Source organism: Pongo pygmaeus, chromosome 11 (genome assembly GCF_028885625.2).
Source record: "Pongo pygmaeus isolate AG05252 chromosome 11, NHGRI_mPonPyg2-v2.0_pri, whole genome shotgun sequence".
In the NCBI taxonomy this organism is placed as follows: Eukaryota; Metazoa; Chordata; class Mammalia; order Primates; family Hominidae; genus Pongo; species Pongo pygmaeus.
The window spans coordinates 102,108,234-102,123,337 of NC_072384.2; the positions used below are offsets into that span (position 1 = coordinate 102,108,234).

At 41.5% G+C, this 15,104-nt stretch overlaps 2 protein-coding genes across 2 annotated transcripts in view; both read left to right on the forward strand.

Moving 5' to 3' along the window:
• The window catches only part of CDK15 (cyclin dependent kinase 15), a 96,077-nt gene that overhangs the window by 21,769 nt on the left and 59,204 nt on the right, over positions 1 to 15,104 (forward strand). Inside the window, exons 6-9 of the mRNA XM_063647801.1 lie at positions 1,097 to 1,191; positions 1,953 to 2,015; positions 12,459 to 12,582; positions 14,254 to 14,374. Coding sequence (XP_063503871.1) covers positions 1,097 to 1,191; positions 1,953 to 2,015; positions 12,459 to 12,582; positions 14,254 to 14,374 — 403 coding nt within the window. The remainder of the gene's footprint in view (positions 1 to 1,096; positions 1,192 to 1,952; positions 2,016 to 12,458; positions 12,583 to 14,253; positions 14,375 to 15,104) is intronic.
• Positions 2,120 to 3,120, forward strand: LOC129031170 (ubiquitin-conjugating enzyme E2 variant 1-like). Its single transcript, XM_054477096.1, has 2 exons — positions 2,120 to 2,147; positions 2,789 to 3,120. Exons 1-2 carry the CDS (start codon positions 2,120 to 2,122, stop codon positions 3,118 to 3,120), a joined length of 360 nt encoding a protein of 119 aa, XP_054333071.1.

Sequence of the window (15,104 nt, forward strand, 5' to 3'; positions counted from 1 at the left end):
TTACAGGTGTGCACCACCATGCCCCACCACACCCGGCTAATTTTTGTATATTTAGTAGAGACGGGGTTTCACCATGTTGGCCAGGCTGGTCTCAAACTCCTGACCTCAGGTGATCCACCCACCTCGGCCTCCCCGAGTGCTGGGATCACAGGCATGAGCTACCACGCCCGGCCTCATGGTCTCTTTATTGTACCTTTTCTAGTCTCTGCTTTCCTGAAGCCAGAGGTGTTCCTATCTCCGGAAGCTCCAAAGACAGACTTTCAAACCCCTCCCAGTCACTTGGCCTTTTGTGATGACTTCTTTCCTTCAAGGCTGCCTTTAGTAACCTATTATTGAAGAGGCAAGAGAAAGCCCTCAGCCTTCTCCACTTTCACCTCCCTGGGCTCCCCAAGTTTGGCCGACTCCTCTTTTCAAGTTCACATTTTCTCCTTTCCACAGAGGTTTGCAGCATACCAACATGGCACATGTATACATATGTAACAAACCTGCACATTGTGCACATGTACCCTAGAACTTAAAGTATAATAATAATAAAATTTAAAAAAAAAAAAGAAATCATCTCCAGTCTCTATCATGTTTCAACAGTTCTTTACCCCATGCTCTTATCCCTGTCTCCCACCAATCATATCCACCAGCCCTATTGACCACTTGTGGGAGTTAGAATTTTGGAGACTGGTCATATGTCGCAAAGTCCTGCTCTAGAAGGCAGAACACTCCATTTCCTGCTCCTCCAAAGCCCTTTATCTCTCCAGGCCTCTCCTTCTGTAGCTCTGAAGCTGGGTTGATGAGATTCCCAGAGGGGAGCATTTAGTGCTCTGAGTGCTTTGATGAAATTGATTAGGTAAATGGAAACATATTTTTTGCAACCACTCTAGCCTGTAGGAACAATAAGTTGTGTAAATGCAATGATTTGCCATTTTTGAAATAATGTTCTTTGTAATTTTAAATATTCTTTTGCCACAAGAGATTGTTTTCCAGCAGTAAAATAACCAGAATGTTTGATTTGAAATGTCTAAAAAATATATACTGTCTGATATCTTTAGAGCAGCACTTTCATTATCAATGATGGATTTAACATTTTGTTTAATTTTTCTAGCTTCTCTCCTGAAGGGTTTGAAACATGCCAATATTGTGCTGCTGCATGACATAATCCACACCAAAGAGACACTGACATTCGTTTTTGAATACATGGTGAGTTGTTCGAGCATTTTACAACACTTGAGAAAAATAGCCTGGTACTTGTATAATGAATCTGTTAATATTTTATGGCATGATAAAACTTTTATTACAATGTGGAAAGTATCATGGAAATTTTCATTATTGTGATTAGTAGAACCTTATTGTTCCCACATCCATCTTTGGTCCTGCTTCCTTACCCATGACTTTTGCTGTCCCTTTTCCCCTCATCAGCAATAATAAATGAGGATCTTGAGTTTACCTTCTAAATAAAGCTTTTGCACTTATTTTTAATCTAGTTTTAATCACTATCTGAGCAGAATCCAACATTTTTTCATTGACAATAAAGGTAAAAATCACAAGATATTTAAAAATTGTATGCAAGCTTGCTAAAGAATAACTCATGTTGTATTTTTGGAAGAAAAAATATTTAAATAAGCAGAAAGAACTTATAAGGTACGTGTACTTGACTTGCCTCCAAGGACACTTGGAGAGTGAAAAATTCCTGCGTCGTTGTGTTCAGTGCCAGTCATTTAAAATGAGCATCTCTGTGCTGAGAAACAGGCTTTGTTCTAAGAGCAGCCAGTTAGAAAGACACACTGTGTTTGACCTTAACAGTGGGTTCTCAGAAAACCTGGTTATATTCCGTTTGCACCTTATTCTTAAAATTCTATACTTCGTAATACCTTCTGACAGTCAAGTCAATGTTCTGCTTTAGGACGCTATCCAAGCACCACTGAATTCACTCTCTTCTCTTACTCCGCTGTTTTATTTAGCACACAGACCTGGCCCAGTATATGTCTCAGCATCCAGGAGGGCTTCATCCTCACAATGTCAGAGTGAGTACGTTAAGGGTCAGGACCCTCTCCTGGCTTGCCCACAGACGGAGAATTCTGAAACAGACTGCCTCACAAAGCAAAGTCCTATGATACTAAATAAGAGGATGGACATCACTGATATTCCAGAGAAAAGTTTTGTTTTGTTTTGGTTTTTGTTTTTTTTAAAAAAAGGAAAGAAAAAAGAAAAAGAGTTGCTGAGTTGCTTCTTAAGATATGGAGCAATGTTTTCTGAGCAACTTAATGCTGTCAGTCATGGCCACATGCAAATGTGCCTTTAGATGAATAAATGAGTGAAGGAGAATTATACTAAAAGGATAAAAGTAAAGCTAGGCCATCAAAAAATAAATACCTTCTTCATATCAGATTACTGTGGTCTATGATGAAGTCTGCAATACTGGTACTAGCAGATCCTATTATACATGTGGCCCTAACTCCCATTTTTCCAGTCATTAGAATAGAAATAATAAACTCTTAATTAGCTATAATTCTACATCTGTTATAAATTTTAGAAACCATTTATATTTCATGCTTTTCATTTCCTAAGGTTTTATTGGCATTAATTAATTGATTGGCTCTTAAAATAACCATATGAAATTTGTATGTGATGTATTTATTCATTTAACTAATATTTATTTATGTATTCATTTATTCATTTAAGAAATATTTATTGAGTACTTATTGCTGTAATAAGTTCTGGGGTTTCAATAATGAATAAGTTATGTTTCTTATCTTCAAAGAGCTTAAAGTCCAGTAAGATATATGAACTTAAATAGGCAGTGAGGGCCAGTCTTCAAGCGACAGCAATGCAAGATGGCAGCCACCATGGGCTCGGGCAATTTATGAAAGCCGAATATACAGCCTTAAAATAGAATGTGGACCTAAATACCCAGAAACACTCCCCTTTGTAAGATTTGTAACAAAAATTAATATGAATGGAGTTAATAGTTCTAATGGAATGGTGAACCCAAGAGCCATATTGGCGCTAGCAAAATGGCAGAATTCATATGTCATCAAAGTTATCCTTCAAGAGCTTCAGCGCCTAATGATGTCTAAAGAAAATGTGAAACTCCCTCAGCCATCTGAAGGACAGTGTTACAGCAACTGATCAAAAAGAAAAACCACAGGCCCTTCCCCTTCCCCCATACTCGATGTAAGCAATCTTCATTTTCCATAGTAGTAAATTTTCTAGATACATCTTGTAGAGCTCAAAGTACTGGAAAGGAAGCTCCCATTCAAAGGAAATTTATCTTAAGATACTGTAAGTGATACTAATTTTTGTACATTGGAAACATGTAAGTTGTTAGCCTGGCGCAGTGGCTCACGCCTGTAATCCCAGCCCTTTGGGGAGGCCAGGGTGGGCAGATCATGAGGTCAGGAGTTTGAGACCAGCCTAGCCAACATGGTGAAACCCCGTCTCTACTAAAGATACAAAAAATTAGCCAGGTGTGGTGGCACATGCCTGTAACCCCAGCTGCTCTAGAGGGTGAGGCAGGAGAATTGCTTGAACCCAGGAGGCGGAGGTGCAGTGAGCAAACATCACACCAATGCACTGTAGCCTGGGTGACAGGGCAAGACTCCATCTCAAAAAGAAAAAAAAAAAAAAAGAAATATGTAAGTTGTGCTATAACAAACAAATAAACAGGCAGTGAGAAGCAAAGTGCTAAAGCCTATGACCATAGTAACTAGGAATACTGTGGGAACACATAATAAGGGAACCTAACCCAGTCTTGGAAGTAAGGTTTTGGAAAGGAATGTTTGAGGACAAAGGGTTAAGGAAAGTGAAAAAAAAATTAAAATACCAGTTAGCTGTGTGGAGAATGGGATAGGGAGCTAACTAGAGAAATCAAATAGGAATGTTTCACGGTGTGTTAAGGACCCTGGTAAGGGTGAAGACCGTTACATTATCTGCAAGATTGCGGGATTTTTTTTAATGGTAATGCTTGGCAATTTGAATAGAGGAGCAGAGAATGTAGACAGTTGGATTGAGTCAGAGTTGAAGTTCTGCCAGACATGTGAAAGGAAGAGACAGGTAGGCAAGAGAGTTGAAGAGATTATCAAGACAGAAGTTAATGTGCTGGCCAGTGGCATCTAGTCTGAGTCTAATCTGAGGGAAGGAAGTGAAGATAAGCAGCTTGCTGATAGTTATGAAGAGAGTGGAAGGCTTCAAGGACCTAGAGATGTTGATTAAATAGAAGAATGATTGGAGAAAGAATAACTGGGAGAGAGTGAGATTTTCAGGCTTGAGTGACTCTCACACACCAGACACTGTGCTAAATGCTTCGAAGGATAACTAGATATAAAAGACATGATCCCTGCCCTCAAGGGACTTACAGCCAAAAACAAGAGATAAGAAATACACACCAATACTATTATAGGACACTCGTGTAGAATATCAAGAAAGAAATGCGATCTAGTACTGTAGATGTGCAACAGCATCAAAGATATCTTCTAGTTTCAAGAAGTTTCAGATCGGCCGGGTGCGGTGGCTCACGCCTGTAATACCAGCACTTTGGGAGGCCGAGGCAGGTGGATCACGAGGTCAGGAGATCAATTCCATCCTGGTTAACACGGTGAAACCCCGTCTGTACTAAAAATATAAAAAATTAGCCAGGCGTGGTGGCAGGCGCCTGTAGTCCCAGCTACTCGGGAGGCTGAGGCAGGAGAATGGCGTCAACCTGGGAGGCGGAGCTTGCAGTGAGCCAAGATCACACCACTGCACTCCAGCCTGGGCGACAGAGTGAGACTCCATCTCAAAAAAAAAAAAAAAAAAAAAAAGTTTCAGATCTTAGGCTGGGCGCGGTGGCTCACGCCTGTAATCCCAACACTTTGGGAGACCGAGGCAGGCGGATCACAAGGTCAGGAGATTGAGACCATCCTGGCTAACACAGTGAAACCCCGTCTCTACTAAAAAAATACAAAAAAATTAGCCGGGCGTGGTGGCGGGCACCTGTAGTCCCAGCTACTCAGGAGGCTGAGGCAGGAGAATGGCGTGAACCCAGGAGGTAGAGTCTGCAGTGAGCCGAGATCGCGCCACTGCACTCCAGCCTGGGCGACAGAGCGAGACTCCGTCTCAAAAAAAAAAAAAAGTTTCAGATCTTAAACACACTGCATTTCAAGAGTCTGGAATAGGAGAGCATGTTACAGGGAGAGAAAATGTTTTCAGCAAAGGTACAGAGTAGGGAAATAGAGGATATGTTCAAGGAAGAGGACCCCAGAGTCATAGCTTGTTAGGGTTAGAGGAAACGCAGTGTTTTGCAATCTCCAGGTTCCATTAGTGCATTATGAAATCAATATGGTGGTTAGCAACCTGCATTTTAAAAAATGAAATAAATGGATGAGAAGAGAATAGAAAATATTAGCATGCATTACATTTTGAAAGAGCAAGTATTATTTTCTGCAACTTTTGCTCCAATTGTAACTGTACTTATATTTTTATGTATGGATGTGAATACCGGATACGTATATATTTCTTACTGTAGACTGCAGTCAAAAAATCTTTAAAGCACTGGCCTGGTCTAACTTCCTTATTTTGCAGAGGAGAAATCCAAGATCTGAGAGGACAAACATTTTGCCTGAGGTTATAGAACCAGCTTATGCCATTGCTAAAAGTGATTCTTAGTTAAAATTCTTACCCACTAGTGCCATACTGCATTTCTAGTTCTGTTGGCCTGAAATACAGAATATATTAGTGAAACAGCATATACAAGTCTGGGGGAATAGATTGGGTAGGTGGCTGAGAGCCTCATTTTCTAAGAAATGTGGACCTTAGGCAGGGTATGGTGGCTCACACCTATAATTCCAGCACTTTGGGAGGCCAAGTCAGGAAGATCGCTTGAGCCCAAGAGTTCAACACTAGCATGGGCAACATAGCAAGACTTCATCTCTACAAAAAATTTAAAAATCAGCTGAGCATGGTGGCATACGCCTGTAGTCCCAGCTACCTGGGAGGCTAGGTGGGTGGATTGCTTGAGCCCAGGAGTTTGAGGCTAAGGTGAGCCATGATCACACAACTGCACTCCAGCTTGAGTGACAGAGGAAGACCCTGTCCCTAAAAAAGAAAGAAATGTGGATTTTATTCCTTAGACAGTACAGTCATTAGTCATTAAGTTTGAGTTGAGAGAAAATAATATGATCAGAAGAAATTTATATCGCTGTGGTCTGTAGGATGTATGAAAGGAAATAAGAGACTAGAGTCAGGGATTCCACTTAAGAGTTTGTTTGTTTGTTTGTTTTGAAACAGAGTCTCCTTTTGTTACCCAGGCTAGAGTGCAATGGTGCAGTCATGGCTCACCGCAGCCTCAAACTCCCAGCCTCAAATTATCGTCCCATCTCGGCCTCCCAAAGTGCTGGAATTACAGGTGTGAGCCAAAGAGTCTATTGATGTAGCCTGGCCTAGTGCTTCTCAAACTTCAGTGGCAGACAAGTGACTGGGAACCTGACTCAACAAGTCTGGGTTTAAGCCTGAGCCTCTGCATTCTAACATGAGCCAAGCTGATGCAGATGGTGCTGGTCAACAGCCAAGCACTGAGCAGCAAGGATCTAGTTAGCAATTAGTAATCAAGGCTGATATTATGGTAGTGACAATAAGAATGGAGAGGAATGTGAAAATTAATAACAAAGAAGAGTTCACCTCTTGGTAATGTGAGCATGAGGGAGGAAAGGATGGGGCCAAACATAACTGGTTTTGAGTTTGACTGACGAGGAGAATTGTAGCTCTGTTAACAGAAATAGGAGAAGAAGTTGATTTGGAGAGAAAGAGGAGGAGTCCTGTTTCAGACGTGTTGAGGTCCCAGGTGAGACAGGATCTCCAAAGGGAAATGAGCAGTAGGCAACCTAAAAGGAAATCTGTGCTCAGAAGGGAGCTGTGAGCTCGATGTGTAGATCTGAGGGTCATCAGCACATAGAGTTTAGAAGACAAGGAGTAGGCAACCAAAAGAGCAAATACACAAAGAGAGGAGGACTGATGATGAGACTTTTGCCTTTTGGGATGAGAAGAGGAACAGGAAATTAAGGAACGAAGGGAAGTAGCTTGTAGGAATGTAGAGCATCTGGAAAAAAATACACACTGTCATGGAAGTCAAGGGAAGAAGCAATTTCAAGAAGGAAGGCATGGTGGACAGTATTACAAGCATCAGGAACACAGCTAAAAGTCATATTCTTGACTGCATTGACCTTGTGGATTTGTAAGGGACACACTAATAAATAAAGGAATTTATTGTGGGTATATGGAGGCACAAAGGAAGAGGTTATCCAAATCAAAGCAGGTGGGAGTAGGGATGAGTTCTCCAAGGTGGAGGCATCAGTGAATGTGAGAAGGGGCACAAAGCATCCATGCCCATCCCAGGCAAGCCACCCTCCAGAAGCCTCCATGAGAGTTCAGCTATCCAGAAGGTCTCTGTAACCTAATCTTTCTGGGTTTTGCAGAGGCTTCATTGTGTAGGCATGATTTATTAAACTATTGGCTACTGGTGATCAACTTAACCTTCAGCCCCTCTCCCCTCCCTAATCATGCCTTGGTCTTTCCAGTGACCAGTCCCTATCCTAAAGCTACCCAATGGTCTGCCAGCTATCAGTCAACTCTACAAAAAGACATCACTTTGGAGATTCTAAGGATTTTAGGAGTTGGCTGTCAGGAATTTAGTTGAAGATCGAATATATATTTCACAATATCACAGTTGTGCTATTTTATGTCAGGCGCCATTAAATGGTTTTAAACAAAGAGGTGATAAATTCAGATTTTCTTTTCATAAAGCTTACACTGATGACAGTGTGGTGAGTAGATTGGAATGAGGGCAATACTTTTTTTTTGAAATGTTATATTCCCTTGACCCTACTTTCTCCTTGTTTTCTTCTACCTCTCTCCCCTTACACAGAAAACTTCTCTCCCTCTACTCATTCCATGAATGCTGATGTCTGTTAAGGTTCCAGCCTTGACAGTGAGGTTAATCAGAACCACAGTGGTACAGATGTGAGATGATGGTGGGAGAAAGTGGACAGATAAGAGACCAATTACTTAACCGGAACTGATGGGAAAAACAAGAGTCAGCGATATTTTTTTCTGGATCTGAGTATTAAAATGGATGATGGTGCCATTCACAGTGATAGACAGTCAGAAAGAAAAATTTATTTTGGAGAGATACCATGAATTGTGTTTTAGACATGCTAAGTTTGAAGTGATTATGGGATGTACAGGCGAACTCCAGACTGTGTGGGCCTAAAGTAGAAAGGCAATCTGAGTTGGAGATAAAGATTTTGAAATCATCAGAATACAATTGTTCATTAGAGCACTGTCAGTGGGTAAGATAGCTAAGGGAGCATGTGTAGAGTGATAACAGAATATCAAAGATGGAACCCTAAGAATATCAATATGTTATTATTTATTATGTTTTATTTTTTAATTTTATTTTTATTTATTTATTTTTGGATGGGAGTCTCGCTCTGTTGCCCAGGCTGGAGTGCAGTGGCACAATCTCAGCTCACAGAAACCTCCGCTTCCTGGGTTCAAGCGAGCCTCCTGCCTCAGCCTCTCAAGTAGCTGGGACTACAGGCACCCACCACCTCGCCTGACTAATTTTTGTGTTTTTAGTAGAGATGGGGTTTCACCATGTTGGCCAGGCTGGTCTTGAACTTCTGACCTTAAGTGATCCACCTGCCTTGGCCTTCCAAAGTACTGGGATTACAGGTATGAGCCACCGTGCCTGGACTATTTTTATTTTTTATAGAGATGGGGTCTTGCTATGTTGCCCAGGCTGGTCTCGAACTCCTGGACTCAAGCAATCCTCCTGCCTTGGCCTCCCAAAGTTCTGGGATTACACGTGTGAGTCCGTGCGCCTGGCCAGAATATCAATATATTAGATATTAGTAGAAGTAGAACCTATAAAAAGAACAGCCAGAGGGGTAGAAGAAAAATTAGGAGATTGTGGAACCAAAAGAAGAGAGTGCCTCAGGAAGGCAGGCATGGTCTATGATGCCAAATGCTGCAAAGATAAGGAATAAGAGGTATCCATTGGGTTTCGTAAGAAAAGTCATGGGAAACCATGTTAAAAAACATCGTGAATGACACAATCATTGCAAAAGCATTTTTATAGGGGGATGAATTTTGTATTTCAGAGGACAAACAGTTCCATACAATGGCAAGATCTAGTGTGTGACCACGGGAGTTAGTGTCTGAAGTGGATTGGAGAAGCAGATCATTGGAGCTGAGGTTGGTTAGAGCTGTTCTCATGGGCACTAATGTCATGGAGTCAACAGCTGTGATCCAAGTGCCCACATCTTCAGTGAATGACAGAGAGTGATTGAGAGTTCAGTGAATGACTGCTAAAAGAAGAGTAATGGAAGATGTGGCTGGATGGCATTAAAATCCAAGGGACAGGGAGTTTTACTTAAAAGTAGAGAAGTAGTGGTTTTGAAGTGGTAGTGGGGAAAAGGGAGGCAGCTTATGACACTTGTCAGTGGTCAAAGGTATGAGGAAGTTATAGAAAAACTAACATCCACTTGAGAATATTATAGGGAAGCAGTGAGCTCAAGGTCTCATTTAAGGAAAGGAGCCGGAAGGAAATTCACCAGAGGTTAGCTTTTAGGTAGTTTTTAAAGCAGGATTGAAGAATGGAGAGTAAACAGTGAAAATGTTTGGGAGAGAGAGGAGAAATAGATACGAGGCTAAACAGAGGAAGCACAGAGCAGAATGGAGATGAGTGTGTTGGGAGGAAAAGGAATAGTCAGAGGCATATATTTTGAGTTGTGACCAAGGAAGACAGGGTGGGAATCCTAGTGAGGTTATCTTGTTTCAGATTTCTAGTAGAATGAGTCCCAGGGATTCCAGGGGGGATGGAAGGACTCAGGCTTCCCTATAAGGAGTTGGCTAATGGATCTCATTGGTTTTTGAGTAACTCCTGGCCCAGATGGCACTAGTTCAATGGAATTATTTTGTTCCCCCAAAACTTATTGAGTTGGAAACAGGTCTAACTCCTGGGATCTGGGAAGGCTTTCTGGAAAGAGTCACCCACGATCTGGCTGATGTTGAACTGTGGAGACACCATCATATTTGGTTATGTTAGGATGCAATAACTGGTGAAGTTTCTGCAGTGTTGAAGGAAGAATCCAGGTTGGAAGGGATGAAAGGGTGAGTGGGTGGTGAGGTTTGTCAGCACAGACTGCAGTTTTGAGAAATGTGGTTATAAAATACCATACCTTAATGCCGCAGTGCTTTACCACTTACAAATGCCCGTAGACGTATCTGGCAGAGAGGAAAGGGGTTGAATGGCAAGAAGTTGGGAAGGGACTGTGGCTAATTAGTGAAAATAGTCTACACTTGGGACATAAAAGGAATTTCAAGCTGACCTACTAAGAAGCTCTCTCTGACTCAGCCAGCTGGCTCTCTCCTTCCCTGTCATGTTTTCATTTTCTGTCTTTTCTCTAGTTTCTCAGGATGGTATAGTGGAGTCAGACAAGTCTGAATTTGAGTCTTGGCTCTGACTCTTCCTAGACATGTTTTTAAAGTTACATTGAGCCCTGGTTTTCTCTGTAAACTGAGGATAAGCATGCTATTCCAACGGCTGTATCCCTCACTGGTCACCAGCTTCCTGTCTTCTATCTACCTGTCTTCATCTTCCTCTTTCCCTGGTCCTGCATAATGAAAAACATTTTTTTTTTTTTTGAGATGGAGTCTTGCTCTGCCACCCAGGCTGGAGTGCAGTGGCGCAATCCTGGCTCACTGCAACCTCTGCCTTCCAGGTTCAAGCAATTCTCCTGCCTCAGCCTCCCGAGTAGCTGGGATTATAAGCATATGCCACCACACCTGGCTAATTTTTGTATTTTTAGTAGAGATGGAGTTTCACCACATTGGCCAGGCTGGTGTAGAACTCCTGACCTCAGGTGATCCACTCGCTTCAGCCTCCCAAAGTGCTGGGATTATAGGCGTGAGCCACTGGGCCAGTCTGAAAAACGTATTTTTAAGCACATACTATCGTATCTTCTTGTCTTTTACCTGGAATTTAAGCTGGTTGTTTGTATTATCTTTTCCATGAACGTTTATATTTATAACCAATCAGAAGGTTTAAATGTCAGTGTAGGAATTTTGTGCTATGGAAGCTTCGTGGCTTGGTGAATGGTAAAATGAATAATGTGTGTATATTTGAAGCACCAGGAAGAGAAAATGCTGGGAAGATTCATAGAACCAGTTAACATTTGAACTAGGAGTCATAAGAAATTTTTAAAATTCTTAAATGGTTTATGAACCTGATGTGGTAGCTACATGAAACCTGCACAGCTGCAGGTATGCTATGGTAGGTAAACTCGCCATGCTCCTGCTTCCATTGGACCATTTGGCTCCAATGTCTCCAGGTCTTTGTTAGGTCAATACTGGTCCTAGCATCTCTGAAGGTCCTAGCTTTCTAAGATGCTGTTGAAAAAGAGGATTAATCCACGTAACTCTGCATCTGCCATTTTGCCCATGTCCCAGGAATGCTGGACCTGGCCCTTCCTTTCTGAACTGCCAGAACATGTTCTCAGTTGACATAGGTCTTTGTAAATACTGATGTTGGTGTTTGAATTCTCAATTGCCAATGGCACTGGAAAATAGCAAAAGATACTTGGAATACTAAGCATTCTTTTTTTCCCATAAGTTTCTGTAGTGATGGGAACCTAGTAATGGCTTTGGTTTCTGTGCCTCATAACCACATGAAACATTTTTAAATTGGGGCTCAGAATGTATTTTTCCCTTTTATTTCTCCACCACTACCATTTACCCTTTCCCCCTTCTCCCCCCTATAATTTATTCCTTATTCTTTTTTGATTTTTTTTTGAGGGGATGGGTCTAACTTCTTTTGGTCTCTCTTCCCTTTTCATCTGTACTGTGTATTTCCCTTGTTTTCAACTTTGAATTTAAGACTTTAAAAATAGCTTTAAAAAGATAAAGATTTCTTTATTTTCTAATACCATCTAAAGATATATTTTTTAGTGTGGTCTCCTTGTGTTGTGTTTTTAAAAGGGTTTCATATCGGAGAGCCTGGAAAACTTAAGCAGTTGTAAACTTTAGAATATCATTTCCAGGTCAACTTTGATCTTACATGCCAAGTCCATCGGTGGGGAGAAAAATTAAATCTTTCACATCTAAATCAATAACTAGTGTTCCAAAGGAAACTTCAAAGTTTCACTTTAGATTTTTAAAGAAGGGTAATTCCTTCAGTATCAAAAAAATGAGATGTCAGGAAAAGCCAGAATCCCTTTGTTTAGGACACAGTCTAGTTACTTGACTTTCCTTGTCCTTTTTCTTCCCGCTCTGAATGTAAAAATCTTCTTCTTCTTCTTCTTCTTCTTCTTTTTTTTTTTGGTCTCTCAAGAGACACTTTTACTATATTCTTTGAGATGACTGTTTTTGATTTAGAGGCAAAATCAGCAAGTGGTGGCTCAAATCTCCTTATGGATAGTGTTTCTTCCTTCCAGCTTTTCATGTTTCAACTTTTGCGGGGCCTGGCGTACATCCACCACCAACACGTTCTTCACAGGGACCTGAAACCTCAGAACTTACTCATCAGTCACCTGGGAGAGCTCAAACTGGCTGATTTTGGTAAGTCGCCCCTCGGGGCTCATTCTGGGCTGTGAACAATGATGCTTTTGTGTGCACTTGTTTAAGCGTTGACTGGGCCTGGCCTTTGAAAACTGGAGGCCCGAGAACATGATGTTTTGTGAGGATATCAAACTACCATAAAGGAAGTGTGAGGCATGAAACAGGGAGGGATTGGTAGCTTTCTAGGATTCCACCAAGTCCCAGTTTAGTCAGATGGCCAAAAGCTGGGCACCCCTGCTGCCCCACTGCCAGTTTTGATATAGAGACATTGGTAGAGTAAACTGTACTTAGTAAGTTTTCCTAAATCTAAGTGAATATACAAATTATATTGGAATAGATCGAGATTATCCCAAGATGATAAAGAGGCTAACCCCAGATTGTAGCATGGACTCCTGTCAGGATGGAGACTCCAGGACACTTGTTCCTGCTCTCCTACTTTCTTTATGTAAGTGTGAGATGCAAAGTTTTATTCCCATTAAAGTGAAGCAGATTTCCTCTAGGTATCACTGTATCCTTCCATTTTAGCACTTATTGCAGTTTATAATTATATTCACACACATAAATACATATATGCATACATACAAATATACACACATGTGTGAGCACACCCACACACAGAAATATATATAGATTTGCGTGATGATTTTGTCTCAACTGGACTGTAAGCATAATGAGGGCAGCCTGGGTTTGTTTTTGCTTATCATTTTATCCCTAGTGCCTGGTACCATAGTAGGTGCTTAATAAGTACTTGTTGAAAAACTGGCTCTATGTGAGCTAAGGAACCACTCTTCTCTGTTTGGCAGATGCCAAATGGTGATACTATCACTGCAGTATTTATTCTGAGATGGCAGCTTTTATCCTGACATGTAAGCATTTAACAGATACTTGTTTATCAATTCTCCACAATAGCAAACTCATCTATTGAAGTTTTTCCCAACAATAGATCATGCAATTCTGTGAGATAAACAGCCGACTGACAGAAAGACTCATTTTGCAGACCAGTACTTAGAAATTCATCTAAGGTCCTACCAAACTAATTAATTTGGATGAACAGTCCCTACCGTTTATCTACTAAACTGGGCTTTCCTGGAGTGCCAAAACGGAAGGTGGCCATGTTAGTCATGAACAGCTCAGTTTCTGTTACAGAGACCCAAAATTACAGAGGTATAACATACTAGAAACTTAACTTTCTCTCGCATCACAGTCCTGACCTAAGCAGGCAGAGCATGTATGGTGGCCCCATGCTATCTTGGCCCAGGCTGCTTCTGTCACGTGACTCCTCCATCCCCAGTTGTATGTTTCAAGATGGCTGCCACCTCCTGCTCATCACAGCCCGGAGGAAGGAGAAAAGGGAAGCAGAACCCTTAACCCCTCCACTAATGCATAATCTGGAAGTTCACACATCACCTCTGTTCGTATCATATAGGCAAGAACTTAGTCACCTGACCACACTCAGCTGCCAAGAAGGCCACATCTAGCTGCAAAGCAGGCCAAAATTTGAGAAATTCACTTGATGAAGTGATAGACAAGAGTCAAGATAGTGATTAGTTCTACTAAAAGCACCTAAAGTTTGTGTGTTATTTTTTTTAATGGTGTTTACCCTGGTCCAGTGCATCATGGTGCAAGCCAAGGTCCAGAACAATGGGTTTTATGCTTTTCCCTTTTGGACAGGTCTTGCCCGGGCCAAGTCCATTCCCAGCCAGACATACTCTTCAGAAGTTGTGACCCTCTGGTACCGGCCCCCTGATGCTTTGCTGGGAGCCACTGAATATTCCTCTGAGCTGGACATATGGTAAGAGTGGTGCCAAGAAAATGGAGAAAATGTGAGTCATCCTACTCACGAGGGTTGCTTTATCATCTACATTATAGTTTAATAATAATTCTAAAAATGACGATCACATATATATATATATATATATATATATTTTTTTTTTTTTTAAGATGGAGTCTCGCTCTATTGCCCAGGCTGGAGTGCAGTGGTGCGATCTCGGCTCACTGCAACCTCCGCCTCCCAGATTCGAGCGATTCTCCTGCCTCAGCCTCCTGAGTAGCTCTACTAAAAAAATACTAATATTTGTATAAGATTCTTGCAATTATTCTATAACCGTTTACTGTTGAACTGAGACCCACAGAGTTCTTGCCCAAGGCATCTTCTGAATCCAACACTCTTTCTTTTTATTTTATTTTATTTTATTTTTTGAGATTGGGGTCTCACTATATTGTCCAGGCTGGTCTTGAGTTCCCGGGCTGAAGCAGTCCTCCCACTTCAGCCTCTTGAGTAGCTGGGACTATGGGGTTGCACCACTGCACGCTGGCAATCTCATGCTCTTTCTTTCATGCCTTTCTTCCTAGCTCCTCTCTTTAATCCTTTGCCTTGTCTCCTCCTTGACACCTTATCCTCAGAGAAACAAACATACATCCCCAAACCACAGACACACAGATGTGTGCACACGTGCATGTGCATGCACACACATCTGCATGAACATACTCACACATGTCCAAATGTCGTTCAGAGCCTGGTT